At 39.6% G+C, this 15,834-nt stretch overlaps 1 protein-coding gene across 2 annotated transcripts in view; it reads right to left on the bottom strand.

Annotated features, from left to right (window-relative positions):
- GRIA2 (glutamate ionotropic receptor AMPA type subunit 2) overlaps positions 1–15,834 on the bottom strand; it is a 163,050-nt gene that overhangs the window by 46,089 nt on the left and 101,127 nt on the right. For both annotated transcript variants that reach the window (XM_059923865.1, XM_059923866.1), the window contains exon 6: positions 13,518–13,679. In XM_059923865.1, the coding sequence (XP_059779848.1) occupies positions 13,518–13,679 (162 nt within the window). The remainder of the gene's footprint in view (positions 1–13,517; positions 13,680–15,834) is intronic.

Raw genomic sequence — 15,834 nt, 5'->3', positions numbered from 1 at the left:
TCCCGCATCAGCCTTTTTTCTCTATTGGATCATCTCTATTAGCAATTCTACTGCTCCAGTACCTCCTACCACAAGTAAAAGAAGAAAGAAATAGCTAGGTAGGTAGATTTGATAGATAGGTGGATGACGATGATAGACAGATAATAGACAGATTAGATAGGTAGATATCGACCGATATAGTAACTGCTTTTTAGATCCATATCTCCTTCCAATTTCCACCATCTTTTTCTGTTTCCTTCACAAGAACATTTGTTAAGACAGATTTTCTAAATTTTCCATTTCACATCACCCCCCTTGCTTGCTCTAAGTGATCTCATTCAGTCCATGGCTTTAAATTGCATCCATACACTCGAACATGACTTCCTCAGCAGTGCCCTTCCTGCCCAGCCCACCCAATCACTCTCCTTCATGGGATCTTGTTTATTCCCTTCATAGTCTCTACCAGCATCTGAGTATCTTCTTCGTGCATTCTTTGTCTACTTCATCTCTCCTCCCCACTAGAATGGTTACTCTAGGGAAGCAGAAAACTTATGTCACCACTGAATTCTCAGAGCCCAGGGCACAGTTGGGCACACTGAAGAGAATTAATAGGAAGGAATGAAAGAGGAAGGAAGGAAGGAAGGAAGGCAGGCCAGAGATCTTGATACTGATTCTATCTTTATGGGACTCACATTGCCTCCCAGTTCAGTGAAAAGATACAGAAACAGATAATTGCAATATATCATTAGAGTGTTATAAATCGGTCCAATGGTGGATAGATGCCTGTGTTGTTTATTTTTAATATGAGAGATGGTACAATAAAGCAAATGAGAAAGTAATTTATGTGGTATGAATTATCCTCTCCTCACATCCAGAAATTGTTCCGAGTTTTTAATGCTAAAAATGGTAATGTGAAGTTATCACTTAATCTTTGCATGAAATAGTTTAGTTGAATCAGTTTCATTTTATCCCATGAATGAATCAAATTTGATGGGAAATGTGGTAAGAAGAAAGAAGAAAAAGAAAATGATTTTGAGCCCGCAGAACTGTGATTGATGCTGTTAACTGTGATAAGATATTCACATTTACTGCTAAATTTTCTTAAGCGATGCCACTGCAGGCCTATTCGTGAGTCCTTCTTGACAAACCTAGATTATCTCCTGGATGGCTGCAGTTAAGTTTCCTGGAAATACCTCTACTAGATGGATCTAAATAAAACCCGTCACTATTTTTTTCCAAAATCTGCAACCTCTTCCTTCAAACTGTACATGCAAGATATTAGCAAAATATACTGTGTTACATATCCATTTAGGCAACTTATATTCCTGGATTGAAAATGTAATTTTCATTTACTGGGAACTTATCCTGAGAAAATATTCTCAAATACAGAGAATTTTCACACAAGATATTCATTTCAGCATCATTTGTAATATGCAAAAATTAGAAGGAACCTAGATTTCCGAGAGTAAAGGAATGTTTAAAAACTATGTTTTCTGGGACTTCCCTGGCGGTCCAGTGGTTAAGACTTCTCCTTCCAGTGCAAGGGGTGTGAGTTCGATCCCTAGTCGAGGAGCTAATATCCTACATGATTCGCAGCCAAAAAACCAAACCATTAAACAAAAGTGATATCGTAACAAATTCAATAAAGACTTTAAAAATGGTCCACGTCAAAAAAAAATTCTTTAAAAAAAAATACACTATGCTTTCTGCCTTGTGGAAGTATTATGTAGCCCTTAAAAAGTTCTACTAATAATGGTTATGTAACAATACAAATAATGTTAGCTATAAAATAAGCAAAAAACAGTATTACAACTAAAGTGTTTTCAACAAAAAGTGAGAGTAATAAAAAATGGTGATATCCCGTCAACAAAAAAAGGAAAGAAAAATAAACAAAATGGTTAGAATAACAGGGAGGAAACATACATGATATTTCTTTTCCAAGTATTCTACAATAACCATGTACCTTTTTAAAAAAAACTGTATTATATCAAAAGCATTGTTTTAAGTCATATCTACTTAGGAAAAGACTTCTTGGAGAAATAGAGATATCACATCAGCTTTTTTCTGCCTCATTTATATGACTGTCTCTATTCTCCTAGAGGAAAAAAAACAATTAGTTTGTTTTCTTATATGGCAATCCATCCACTGCTAATTTAATTCTTATGATGAAGTTTAGGTCACTGAATCAGAAACAGAAAGCTGTATTGCAGTTTGTATTTGAGAGTAATGATCATAGTTAAAAGGCAGACTCTTCCTTCAGTTACCCTGCTCACATTACTATGAGAAATCTATAAAGCCATCTGCAAAATGTTTCAGAGGTCTATAAATGTTGGTGAACTACATTAAAAAATAAGATGAGGTTGAATGAACTAAAAGTATTTAAGTCCACACAGTGTGTGATCATTATGACTCAGGGCATGAGCTCACTAAGAAGAAAAATCCTTCCAACCTTTTTCAAATGTTCAGATCTAATCAAGTCTCAAGCCTATTATCACTGTAAATTAAAAGTCACAATCATAGACACAATTCAGGGCTGAGAGAAAATCAACAGCTTCTGTATCCGTACCTCCTTCTTGTTTATGTTCTGCACATGTGGCTCATTTATTTTTCTCAACAAATATATCACGTTTTTGATTGGACAGTTAAATATTTCAGTTTTATTCTACCATTCACTAAACTAGATGTAAATTCATTTGAAGGGAACGTGATGGCGATGTAAAAGATCTCCTTCTTCGAAAACAAATGCATCATCTCTGCCCTGACGTTTATGTTCTGTGAAATCCCTCAGCTGAGTTGGAAATTTATATCTCAATGGGGACCATTATGTTCTGTGATGCTATATCACAATCACTCCTATCCACACTTGAAGAAGAAATCTGGGAAAACGTTTTTATGGTCCATTTTCCAAATGTGCTTTTTATTCCATTTCAAATGTATCTTTATTGAGACTTATTTTTCAAAAATAAAATAAAATATGCATTTTATTCAAAAATAAAATAAAATATGTATTTTAAACATGTTTGTTATGCCCAATAGTCATCAGATATTATTTAATAATGCATTACTATAATCACTGATACCTGAAAGGGTAGTCTTACAGCCAAAAAAAAAGAGGAGATGAAAAGGAGTTCTATATACATTTCAAATTTAATGAATATTCAAAGAGGATAAATGGGCTATAATATAAAATATTACGGATCTTCATAATGATAGCACTTATTCCGAAACATATGTTACCTGCACCGTGTGAAGACAGAAAAAAAAATACCATTCAAAAAGGAAGTACTAGGCTTTAGCATTATGAAAGTGTTACAAAATTTCCTATGAATGGCCACTTTCCAAATATTCGTTGACACTTGAAATTGAACCGAGTATAGTTTAGAAAGCATGGAATACAGCATCTTCTGATCTCTATCAGGGCTGCCTCAAGTCCTGATTTTACCATTTACAGCTCTGTTGCCTTGAGCAAGTTAACTAAAGCATCAGTGTCCAAAGTTTCTTATCAATAAAATAAGGAGGACAATGTCTGCTCTACGTCATAGTAGTGTTGGAAAGGAAGGTGAGGGAGAAAGGAAGAATTCATGTTGACCTAGTTCTGTACGAGCCAAACCTGAGTTGGATAGTTTCCTAGTAAGTCCTTTAAAAATAAAACAAAAAACAAAAAACCTCTATGCAACAAATATTTGTATCCCAATTTTATAGGTGAAGATTGCAAGTTACAAGTTATATTTTTCTCAGGGTCACAAAAATATGTGACAAAGGTGGAGGAATTTGAACCCGGATCTCTGCATTTCTGAAGTAATGAGGGTGACTGACCTTCCTGCTTTGCCTGGGCCTGTCCCAGTTTTGGATCAGCAAGTCTGGAGTCCCAGGCACACTGGACCTGTTGGTCCCCTTATTGGGCAAATTCCACATCAAATGAATAAAGTTACAGGAAAGGAGAAGCCGGATGTGTTGAAAAATATGCTAAAAATGCAAGTTATTAACCAGCATGTTTGCCTTCTTTTTTCCTTCTATTACGATCTAACTTGTTCAAAACTAGCTTGTTTTTACAACGTTTTGAAAACTGCCATCCTGATCTACAAGAGTCTCGGATCCAATAAGTTCAGAAGATGATTCTCATGTTGGCATACTAAAGGCCCTGAGAAATACTGCAGTAACAATTCCAGTTTAACTTTGTTTGGTCAGCGTGGACCAAACTAATTACCATTTAAACATTTTCCTTAACAGCAATTACTTTCCATAAAAAGAGCGTTTGTGTAACATACTTTGGGCTGTAAGTTTTCTAGACTGATAAATTTTACATAATCATTTTAAAAATAGCATCAATTATTTAGTTAAAATTATTATCAACAGAATGATATCTCCCTAGAGAATCTTACACAATATAACAATTCTCAGTTTCTCCATTACAAAATTATCAACATAGTCAAAAATGATGAGCTCTAGGAAAAATAACTAAGCTCATAAGAAAATTTTAGAAAGTCTTTTTTTTTAAACTTCTTGGCAATGGCCTAGAATCAACTAAAGCCGTAGAAAAGAAAAACGTTATTATGAAATACATTATAAACTTAAAATTATTCACTTCTCTTCATTTCAAATTCAACTGAAGTCTAACCTCTGGAAAAGACCTGTCTGTGATAAGGTCATCGTTAATTTCCTCTAAGCCTTTTGAACGTGTGACCTTTGTAGCTTCACTGCATAAAACTGCAAAATCTCCAGTAAGACTAAACCTCACTGGAGCAACAGGAGGTCTCACTCATTGTCGGTGGAAACACAAAATGGTGTATATGGCTACTTTGGGAGACAGGTTGCTTCTTACAAAACTAAACAGACTCTTACCATATGATCCGCAATCACACTCCTTGGTGTTTATTACCCAAAGGAGCTGAAAGCAAACGTCCACTCAAAAACCACCACACGGGTGTTCATAGCAGCTTCATTCGCAATTGCCAAAACTTGGAAGCAACCAAGATATTCTTCAACAAATGAGTGGATAAATAATTTGGGGTACATGCAGACAATGGAATAAGATCATCGCTACAAAGGAGCGAGCTACCAAGCTACGCAAAGACATGGAGGGACTTTAAATGCATATGACTCAGTGAAAGAAGCCCATCAGAAAAGGCTACAGACTGTATGATTCCAACTATATGACCTCCTGGAAAAGGCAAAACTATGGAGACAGTAAGAACTACGGAGACAGTCGTTGCCAGGGGCTGGGGGGAGGGAAGGACGAATAGGTAGAGCCACCTTTAGAGCAGCAGAGATGCTCTGTCTGAAACTATAATAACGAAAGCATGTTACTGTCCGTTTGTTCAAACCCAGAGAATGTACAACAACAAGAGTGAACAGTAACGTAAACTGTAGACCTTGGGTAGTTACGACGTGCCGATGAAGGCACATCAATTCTAACACACGTATCACTCTGTGAGTGGAGTTGATATTGGAGAAGGCTGTGCATGTGCAGGAGAAGAGGATATATGGGAAATGTCTGTACTTTCTGCCCAGTTTTGCAGTGAACCTAAACCTGTTCTACAAAAATAAAGTCTTAATTAGAAAGCTAATAAAAACTCAACATCTTCAGTAAGCACACAAGCTGTATCACATTTCCAAGGGGGAAAAGACAGCTCCACTGGCAGGAAACCACCATTAACATCCTTTTTTATCATTCTCTATGCATAATAAAAATAATTTTTAATACACTAGGGAGAAAGACTCTTGAATGTAAAAAGAATATATTAAAAACAACATATCTTTGCCTAAATTAGCCAGATTGGCTACTGACCCTGATGGAAAATCTTGCTTAAGGACCAAGACTTTTACATTCTGAAACACTAGATTCACTTAGGGGTTCAAATTTTCAGCTAAAACGAATCAGATTCATCAAGATAGAAAAAAGATACTCGAATCAACACAGTGTCTGGCTTTGATCCACCCGTCGGTAGGTAAAGGCTTTTCTTAGAGGCAGATATTTTACTTTGTTCGTTGCATAAGTTCCTCCCCCCTGATGCTCCCCACTTCTTAGGCACCTTCTAACAGGTGAAAGTTCCTTATTTTTTTGTAGTCTATGAACAACAAAACCAATATTTTCCAGGGTAATTTAAGATTTGATTTCAGCAGAGGTGACCTGCTGAAAGTCACTACAATCTTTAAGAGACAGAGGAGCCTCTTGAGGGTCATAAATTTGGCAAAAATTAGAAATGTTAGCATATGCTTTTGCATGCCTAAATTTGCACATCACATGATCATGGTATTAGAGATTTGGGAGAAATCTCAGAGATCGTGGACATTTATTCCCTTTGCAGACAAAAAAATGTGGACCTGAGATGAACCCAGATATCCTGCATTATAATTCAAGCAGTGGTAATGTATTTTTATTTTTCATGGTGTAAGGTGTATTTCAATAGCTTAATAAATTATTTTTCAAGTAATTTTTATGAAATATGTAATGTTATCAATATCAAATTTTCAATTTATGGGTTTATATCAGTCATAAACACACTTTTTAAACCACAAAACATAACGGACTAAACTTGTCAAGCCTCTTTTTTGTTGCATGTCAAAATACTTTAATGTTCATTGTAGGACACTATAGTGTGCCAGCAGTGGGTTTGGTCAGTTAAAACATTCGAGAAGCAGAATTAATTCTATGAAGCCACCAGGGCACTATTTAATGCACAGCACTAATTACCGAACTCAAGAAGATTATGCTATTTCCAGACAGGTCTAATAAGTCTCTTAGGATAGCAATTAAGAAAGTTCGAATTGCTGCTTTAAGTCTTTTCCTGAGTAAAACGGGATTCTTGCAGGAAAGCCATTATTTAAGTGGCACACAATGTCAGTCCTGTATTAGGGTTGAATTCCTTGACGCTGACAGGCCTGGCAGAAACAAGTCAAACTAGGTTCAAACTGTCCACTTGACAAAGTAGAATGGATGGTTACATCTTGCAGGTTGTTGAGACCCCGAAAACCCTGAAAATCCATCTCAAAATAGAAATGTGTGTAAATTAGTTTGGAGATAGTGGCAAATCATCTCTATCATCTGCCTCTTTGTCCACATCTTTTTGAGGAAGGGAAAATGCTCCCTTTAATTGTCCCATTTAAACCCAGGCACCGCGATGGTTCAGGTCTGATTACTACAGAATTTTCTATTTCATCCCGTAAAATAACACGACTTTTCTGCCATGGCTGAGTAAAAGAACACAACAGATGCTAAGGGCAGGAATTTAAACCCCATCCTATAGCAATGATAATTACTTATTTTCTTCTTTCTCTGTGACGATATTTTCAAAGTGTTGCCCTAGTTTTCGCTTTATTCCTCTTCATTTCAGCAAATCTCTGTTCTGTGCCTTCTGTGCAAATCCTGGCATGAGACGAGGGACCAAGAACACAGAAGGAAGGAAGGAGACTGCTTTTCTGAGTCTTGTTTTCCATCCACAAAGTCCTCTCAGCTGAATTTATATTAATACATTATAAATGCACGGTTGTGATTTTTGCGATTATTATTTCTAAAGAAATGGAGAGAACTGGCAACAAATCCATTTATTCTCCCCCCTCCTCAGACCACAACCACCATTCAGACAACTGACAGCCGTTGTCTGCATTGTTCCTGCGTCGCCCTAAAAGCTCTCCTGCCACCAAGTTCTCTTGTCGCCAGGGCAGCCCATAATCTTCCTGTTTCAAAACCGTGGTGATGGCTCTCCTCTAGGGGGTCCCTGCTGCTCTCAGAATGAGACTAAACATTCCTTAGTAGGTCAGCAAGGCACTCAAGATCTGGAGCCTGCATCTTTACAAGTATTATTTCTCAGAATTCCCCCCAAACACCTCTGTTCAGACTCCAGCCTTACAGAAATATTTATATTTTCCTTGCACGCCAGACTTTAATTTCTCATTTTCTCTATGGGAAGTTATTGCCCCTTCTTTCTCCTAATACCTACCTCTCCTTCAGGTTTTAAAGTCCATATGATTTCCTCAAAGAAGGAAGCCTTTTCTTACGTCTAGAACTGGGGTTAGGAGCCTCTTAAGGGTGTTACCACAGAACTTTTGCTTTCCTCTATCTGTTCATTCAGAAAGCCTTTACTGAATAGCTGCTCTGTGCCAGGCCTTATTCTAGGAGCCTGGGAGCAAACAAAATCAGTGAACAAACAAACACCAACAAAAAATCCCTGCCCCCATGTCACTTACTTTCAAGATGGAGGAGACAATTAACAAGGTAATGAATAAATTCATTATAAATACAATACACTAGGAACTATTAAAGGGAAAAATACGAAGAAACTGGAGCAGGGAAGGGGGATGGAACACACCCTAATGGGTGGGAGATTGCAAGTTTAAATAGAGAACCTACTTCTGGGGTAGTTAAGGAGATGGAACCTGAACAAAGAGCTACAGAGGGCAGGAGGCTTAGCCTTGCAGATGCTAAGGGCAGAAGAGTCCAGAAGAGGACAGAGCCAGTGCAAAGGCCCTGAAGTGGGAACGTGTCTCCCGTGCTTAAAAAACGGCAGAATGATACGTGCACCCCAATGTCCACAGCAGCTCTATTTACAACAGCGAAGACGTGGAAACCACCTAAGTGCCCACCGACAGACGACTGGATAAAGAAGACGTGGTACGTATATACAATGGAATATTACTCAGCCATAAAAAAGAATGAAATAATGCCACTTGCAGCAACATGGATGGACCTAGAGATCATCATCCTAAGTGAAGTAAGTCAGAAGGAGAAGGACAGATACCATATCATATCACCTCTATGTGGAATCTAAGAAAAGGGTACAAATGAACTTATTTATAAAACAGAAATATATTCACAGATGTAGAAAACAAACTTATGGTTACCAGGCAGTGACGGGGGGGATAAACTGGGAGATTGGGATTGATATATACACATTACTATGTATAAAACAGATCACTAGTAAGAACCTGCTGTAGAGTACAGGGAACTCTACTCAATACTCTGTAATGACCTATATGGGGAAAAGAACCTAAAAAAGAGTGGCTCTATGTATCTGTATAACTGAGTCACTTTGCTGTGCACCTGACACTGACACAACATTGTACATCAGCTATAGTCCAATAAAAATTAAAAAAAAAAAGAACTGGCAGAAAGGCCACTGAAGCTGAAGCAGAGGGCGTGAGGGGGGAGCCCGAGAGAGGAAGGCGGAGCATGTAGGGCTTCGTGGCCAGTGGGGTGAGTCTGGCTTGTGCTGCTGTGGTGTGAATGGCCACGGGGCTGGGGGGCTGGAGAGCAGCAGGGACATAATGTAATTTACATTTTAAAAGGACCGCAAGCATGGGAGAGAGAGGGGTCGGTAAGGAGGCAGGGAACCCCGTCTAGGAGATCATTGCAGTCACCCGGCAGCAGGGCCATGGGGGCTGGATTTAGGGTGGGTGCAGAGGAGGCGTAGTGTTTCCTGACAGACTGGATGTGGGCCAGCGGGCAAGAGAGGGCTCCGGGACACTTGCAAGTCCTTGGCTGAAGGAACAGCTGAAAAGATGGCGTTGCCATCAACTGAGAGGGAAGGGTTGTTGTAGGAATAGTTTTTCAGGGGATGAAGAGGGAGCAGAGGTGGAAATCAGAAGTTGAGAATGCGTTGATATTCACACGTCAGTAAGACAACTTCCACCAAAGTTAATACAAGGTGATTGCTGGTTTCTAGCCTGAAGACGATCAACCCCTTGAAGACTGGAACTTTGTCTTTTCTCTGACACCTAGAACAGTGACCGTTTGCAGAGTAAAAACTCAGTAAAATGTATAATGAATTGATGAATGAATAAGTTAATACTGCCCCAAGTTAGCACATTAGTGAAAGAGAGTCAGATTTTAAATCACTAGAGTTATTTTTGGTACAGGATATAAGAATGAAGAAATTTAACATTTGCAATTTATATTCGGTGGTTATTAAAATATGTTAAATATTGAAACACATAAGGTTTTACTTGTATTTACTGAGTAAGATTGATTTTAATTAGGAAGCTGTGGAAGCTGCATTAACTTTCAAGGAAGACTAGAAGTTTTAAATAATTATTAATTTAATAGTCCCACAACTTGATATAAGTTATATAATTTCCAATGCCTAACCACGGAGAGGATTTGATGTAATGAATTATATTTTTACAGGCTTTCATGCCTATAGCATAAGTTTACGATTTAAATTATCTAGCAACATACCTGATACAGTCAATGACCCAAAAGACAATGTAAAAAGAGATGACCGCATTCGAGATATTTTCGCTTGGACAGATGATATATGCTTGTTTGTATTAGGAAATGGTATATCGTTCCCTATCCAGTTTTTCTTCCTTTCTTCTGTGCATGAAACAATCATGAGAGAAACAATCATGAAAGTCCTGTCTTGGAATTACTCTTTACACCTGTTGACAACTCACTCCTCCCGATTTCCTGGACCTGTTATGCTGTTGCATGGCTTTGAGCCTCTTTCCCAAGCCCCCTCCCACACTTTCCCTCCTGCTCAACCACAGGCAAAGCCCTGCTCAGGCGTCCTACCTCTGGAAAGCCTTCCTACTGTACTGTCCTAATCATGTGTAGCAGCTGCCACAGTTTACATGTATCACTCTCTGTTATATTTGCTTACTGGCATGTTTGTATCCTCCGTAAGACTTTGGATTATCAAAGTCAAGAGTCGTTTTTTAAAAATATATTGAGTTCCCGGCTGTCTAGTACATGAGCAATATGCCTCCGTGTTAGGATGAACTCCCACCCAAAGGCAAGTCCTCCACACAGATTTTCAGTACTTTTTATCAAGCTTCAAAGACCATGTAAGATATATCTCCTATTGGCACCTATGTTTCCAAAGCTGTGTTCAGTAAGTCTTTGTTAATGTTGTTCAATGTTTGAGCTGAGGGTCAAAAAGTGACTGAGAGCCTACTTTTGGGGGGTGGAGCGTGAAGTAGAAAAGAACAGCTTTATTGCTTTGCCAGGCAAAGGGGGACACAGCAGGCTCGTGCCCTGAAAAACTGTGTGTCCCAACCCGGGAGGATTTGGTGAGGAGTTCTGTAGCAATGGTTCTAGGGCGGGGCTGCCGATAAGGGTCGGGGTGTGTGCAGGGCCTGTGCTCCTTTAACCAGGCTTCCAGGACCTTCCCTGAGTTCCAACCAGCAGGTTCAAACAGCTGCTAATCTGGGAAGGGAGGGGCTGCAGAGACAAGGGAGGGGCCGTCAGGGAACAACAGTGCAGCCTTGGGGCGGGTCCTTGTACTACCTCAAGGGATACACAGCCCATGGAAGAGGCTGTGTTTTGTTGTGTTTTTTTTTAACATCTTTATTGGAGTATAATTGCTTTACACTGGTGTGTTAGTTTCTGCTGTATAACAAAATGAATCAGCTATACATATACATATATCCCCATATCTCCTCCCTCTTGCGTCTCCCTCCCTCCCTCCCTATCCCACCCCTCTAGGTAGTCACAAAGCACAGAGCTGATCTCCCTGTGCTATGCGGCATACCGTACGCTAACACACATATATGGAATTAAAAAAAAAAAAAGTTCTGAAGAACCTAGGGGCAAGACGGGAATAAAGACACAGACCTACTAGAAAGGCTGTGCTTCTAAACTTTTAAGCCTATGCTCTTTGTGGCGCCCCACAAGGAAGGGCCATCACGATCTTTCTGAAACTTGTCAGAAGAAGCCAAAAGGGAGCCGCTCTGGAGGGAAATGTTACAGCCAGAAGGGAGCAAAGAAAGGTCACCAACAGAGTGAACTCTGGTGCTAGGTCTTAGCAAAAATGTTAGCAGAATGCATCGCCAAAGATCTCTAATCCCCTAAATCCGCTGGCGCTTTGATGCATAGCACGTGAACTTTAATACCGATATGACTTCCATGAGAAAAAAATCATCTCCTTTTGCTTTCCTCCTCCTCACAGCCAGCAGCAGTGGAAGGCTACACGATGACGAGCAGAGGAACATCAGTCCCGTCTGAGGGTGAATGCCACGTGCGCGCTCCATCAGAGAACTTAACCGGCACCACATCTGGATGACGGGAAGCCTGCAATCCCAGGGGACGTGGTCCTCAGTCAGACCCCTGCTGAACCCGGGCGGAGACAGACACTAAGGGGGCCCCCTCCCTTCTAAGCAGCCCTGTTACATGGTGGCACGGCCACACGCCCTCAAGCCCTTTATAAATGTGTACAGTGCTGAATCTCAGTCAAGGTCACCAAACAAGAAGTCACCTACTTTAGAGAAAAAATTAGCTCTGGGCTATGCTTTAACATCCTATGGGATGCTTTCCTAAATTTGACATTGAATTAATAGGATCCATTTACACACCCCAAAGTAGAAAACTTTAAAGCTTCTAATTCTTATCTAGCACCAGTCTCACAGCCAGACGCAAATTTAAAGCCAAACGTATCTGTTTTTTCAATTTGTGCAGAAAACAACGACATCAACAAAACTTCTCCAGGATGTATGAACATAACTATGAGAGCAACTGAAATGACACTGTCCCTGACTGGTTCTTGCACCACCTGCATTATAATACACAGATAAACAGATCACTATACATTTGACAATATTCTTTTCTGCAGCTTTTATTTTTCATAAACCTAGTCACAAAAAGTGAACACGATCTCATCTCACTCACTCTTCCTCCCTCAGGTTTTACTCTTATCTCTGCTCTCAATCAGGTGACAAACAGAAGAAAAAGAAAACCCTTCCCATCAACAGCAGAAATATGTCATATTTGGAGGTAAATATATGCATGTATGTATATACACAATAAAGCACACTGAATAAACCAGTGGAGACCTCAAGGTGTCCAGACCCACAGAGAATAGAAGATGAGTCTGGGTAGTGCTTATTACAGAGCAGGGCATGACATTTAGCATTCAAAGTTTCTTTGATTACATAAATCATTATATTTATTTTGTTAATTACAAAAACAAATTGAGACTTTTATCTTCTTCCTAAGGCGTCCCAGAGAACAGGCTACTCACCAGCAGTTAGAGATAGAGATGAGGGTGGAGGTGGAGGTGGAGATTGAGGTGAAGGGGGAGGGGGAGGGGAGGGGGGAGGGGGAGGGGAGTGGGAGGTAAAGATGGAGGGGGAGATGGAGGTGGAGGTGGAGGTGGAGATGGAGGTGGAGATGGAGGTGGAGGTGGAGATGGAGGTGGAGGTGGAGGTGGAGGTGGAGATGGAGGTGGAGGGTGAGGGAAGGGGGAGGTGGAGGTGGAGTTGGTGATAGAGATCAAAATGGAGGTGGAGGGGGAGGGGGAGGTGAAGATGGCGGTGGGTGGAGGTGGAATTGGTGATGGAGGGGGAGGGGGAGGTGAAGATGGCAGTGGGTGGAGGTGGAATTGGTGATGGAGGTGAAGGTGGAGGTGAAGATGGTGGAGGTGGAGGTGGAAATGGAGATGGAGGTGGGTGTGGAGGTGGAGGTGGAGGTGGGGATGGAGGTGAAGGTGGAGGTGAAGATGGTGGAGATGAAAACGGAAATGGAGATGGAAGTGGGGATGGAGGGGAGGGGGAGGTGGGGATAGACATGGTGATGGAGGTAGAAGTAGATCCCGATAGACAGGTACCTTAATTGTCGTCGTGTGTGCTCCGGGGTATTCTTTTTCTTCCAGTGTTGACCACCTTTCTATAAACTTAGATACCATGGAGTCATCATAGTCCACTATCTGAAATCCAGAGACGTTTGCACCTCCAAACTGAATTTTTAATAGGTCTCCATCGGTAAATCCCTGGACAGAGAACATATTTATGTCATGCTTTCTATTAAGAACCAAATAGAACTTAATGTTAACCAAATAGCTCTATACATTGTGGTTTTACAAATTTCAAAGAACTCATGAGGGAGATAAAAAGCCTATAGTAAATGTTTCATGTACTTTAACAGCCAATATTCTTCCCCAGCACCTAGCCTCATCCTGGTCATAGTGGGTCCTTAATCAATGATTGTTTATTGGTCATACTTACATAAAAGTTCTCTGTATTACTGAGAAATCTTCCAAGGATAAGGACTGGGTTTTATTTACTGTATCTACAACAAAGCACCACCAGATACTTAAACATTAAGCTACTTCTCCAAGAGCTACAACATTGTGTGATGGTTATTTCTATTTAAATTGTTCATTCTCTCAGGTGATATAAAAACCTTTTAAATGAGAAGGGAAGGAACCAAATGCTTTGTCATTATTTGAGAACAATTAAGCATTTTCACTTTAAGCATGAAACTTAGTTTTTATAAAATGTATTAAATTTTAAAAATCCACTTCTACTGCATTGTTAGAATGAATTCAGTCATTACTAAAGCTATCATATAGTGTTTCCACTGATTTCAAATCTTGTGCTGCCATAAATTATATCTCAGTTTGGGAGTACATTCTCTGAAAGGTGAAATCACAACTTTAAAAAGTCACAATTATAAATATTTTCATCTTATACACTTATTCCTTATTATCACACAGAAGAATTGGAAATATTTTGACTAAAATCTGAGAGCCTTTTCTTTGTTGTTGATATTAAAAATATAGTTTAATATTATTTGTGTGGAGAAGGATAATTACTCTGTTATTGGCTCATATTTTTGTTTTTTCTTTTTATCAAATTATGCAAATAGAGGAAAATGTATATAACAAAAATCATAGATTTTCTGTTCTGACCCACGCATGCCTCAGCTAAGCTGCTTCAAAACAATCAATTTCAGTAATTTTTGTTTTTCGTGTATTTACCTCTGTAATTCTGCATGACACATTTTTGCTCTTCTTTCCTAACTTACCCATGTTAGATTTTCGTCTTCAGTTTACACTTGTGCCAGATGAGTATGTAAGTCTCATAAGCAAGACATCTATCTCCTCAGCCATTTTAATGTTCACTGTTTTCACAGTTAGAATTCTGTTTTTCAGAGCAAAGCCAAATAATGTGCTTGGATTGCATTTTCCTTCTTTAATAGTATTTTATTCTAATGTTAATGATTGCTTCATTGTTTTCACTACTAGAGCTTTCTCTATACCTATTCTTATTTTTTTTCCAGTTGCTCCATGTAAAAATTTTCATGTTTATATGGGTAAAGCTTTTTTCAAATAAAATATTGAAACATATCAAGTCATCTGTCTTTTCCCCTGCATCCTGGAGCCTTCCACCTTAACGCTGCAATCTGAATGGTTCCTCTTTCATCTGCTCTGCAATTGTTCTCCTGAAATGCCCCTTCCCCTCTTTTCTGAGTAGCTTCTCTGTTTCCTCCATCACTTTTCTCTCCCGTTTTACTCCTTTCTTCAGCTAGAGCCCTCAGGAGTCTCCTGAGACACGTGGAGGTACCTTTTCTGAGACACTGAATGTCTGTAAACACCTTTGTTTTCTCTGACACTTGACTGGTATTTTGGCTGGGTATAGAATTTTCAGTTGAAACCCTGACCATCTGAAGGCATTGTTCTACTGACTTACTGTTTCTACTGAAAAATACAATAGCATTATTTCTAAATATTTTTTGTCTGTGACCTGCTTCATACTCCTTCTGGCTTCCCACCTGTCATAAACTTTAAGATCTTCTATTTATCTCTGAAAGTTCATGGCGATATTTTACGAAAGAAGCCTTTTGTCTTTCCTTATTTTTTTTATTTTTTTTTTTAAATTTTATTTATTTATTTATTTATTTTTGGCTGTGTTGGGTCTTCATTTCTGTGCAAGGGCCTTCTCCAGTTGCGGCAAGCGGGGGCCACTCCTCATCGCGGTGCGCTGGCCTCTCACTATTGCGGCCTCTCTTGTTGCGGAGCACAGGCTCCAGACGCGCAGGCTCAGCAATTGTGGCTCACGGGCTTAGTCGCTCCGCGGCATGTGGGATCTTCCCAGACCAGGGCTCGAACCCGTGTCCCCTGCATTGGCAGGCAGACTCTCAAC

This window comes from Balaenoptera ricei, chromosome 5, assembly GCF_028023285.1.
Source record: "Balaenoptera ricei isolate mBalRic1 chromosome 5, mBalRic1.hap2, whole genome shotgun sequence".
In the NCBI taxonomy this organism is placed as follows: domain Eukaryota; kingdom Metazoa; phylum Chordata; class Mammalia; order Artiodactyla; family Balaenopteridae; genus Balaenoptera; species Balaenoptera ricei.
Note: the sequence above shows the minus strand (reverse complement) of the source record. Positions and strands in the feature narration are given on the sequence as shown.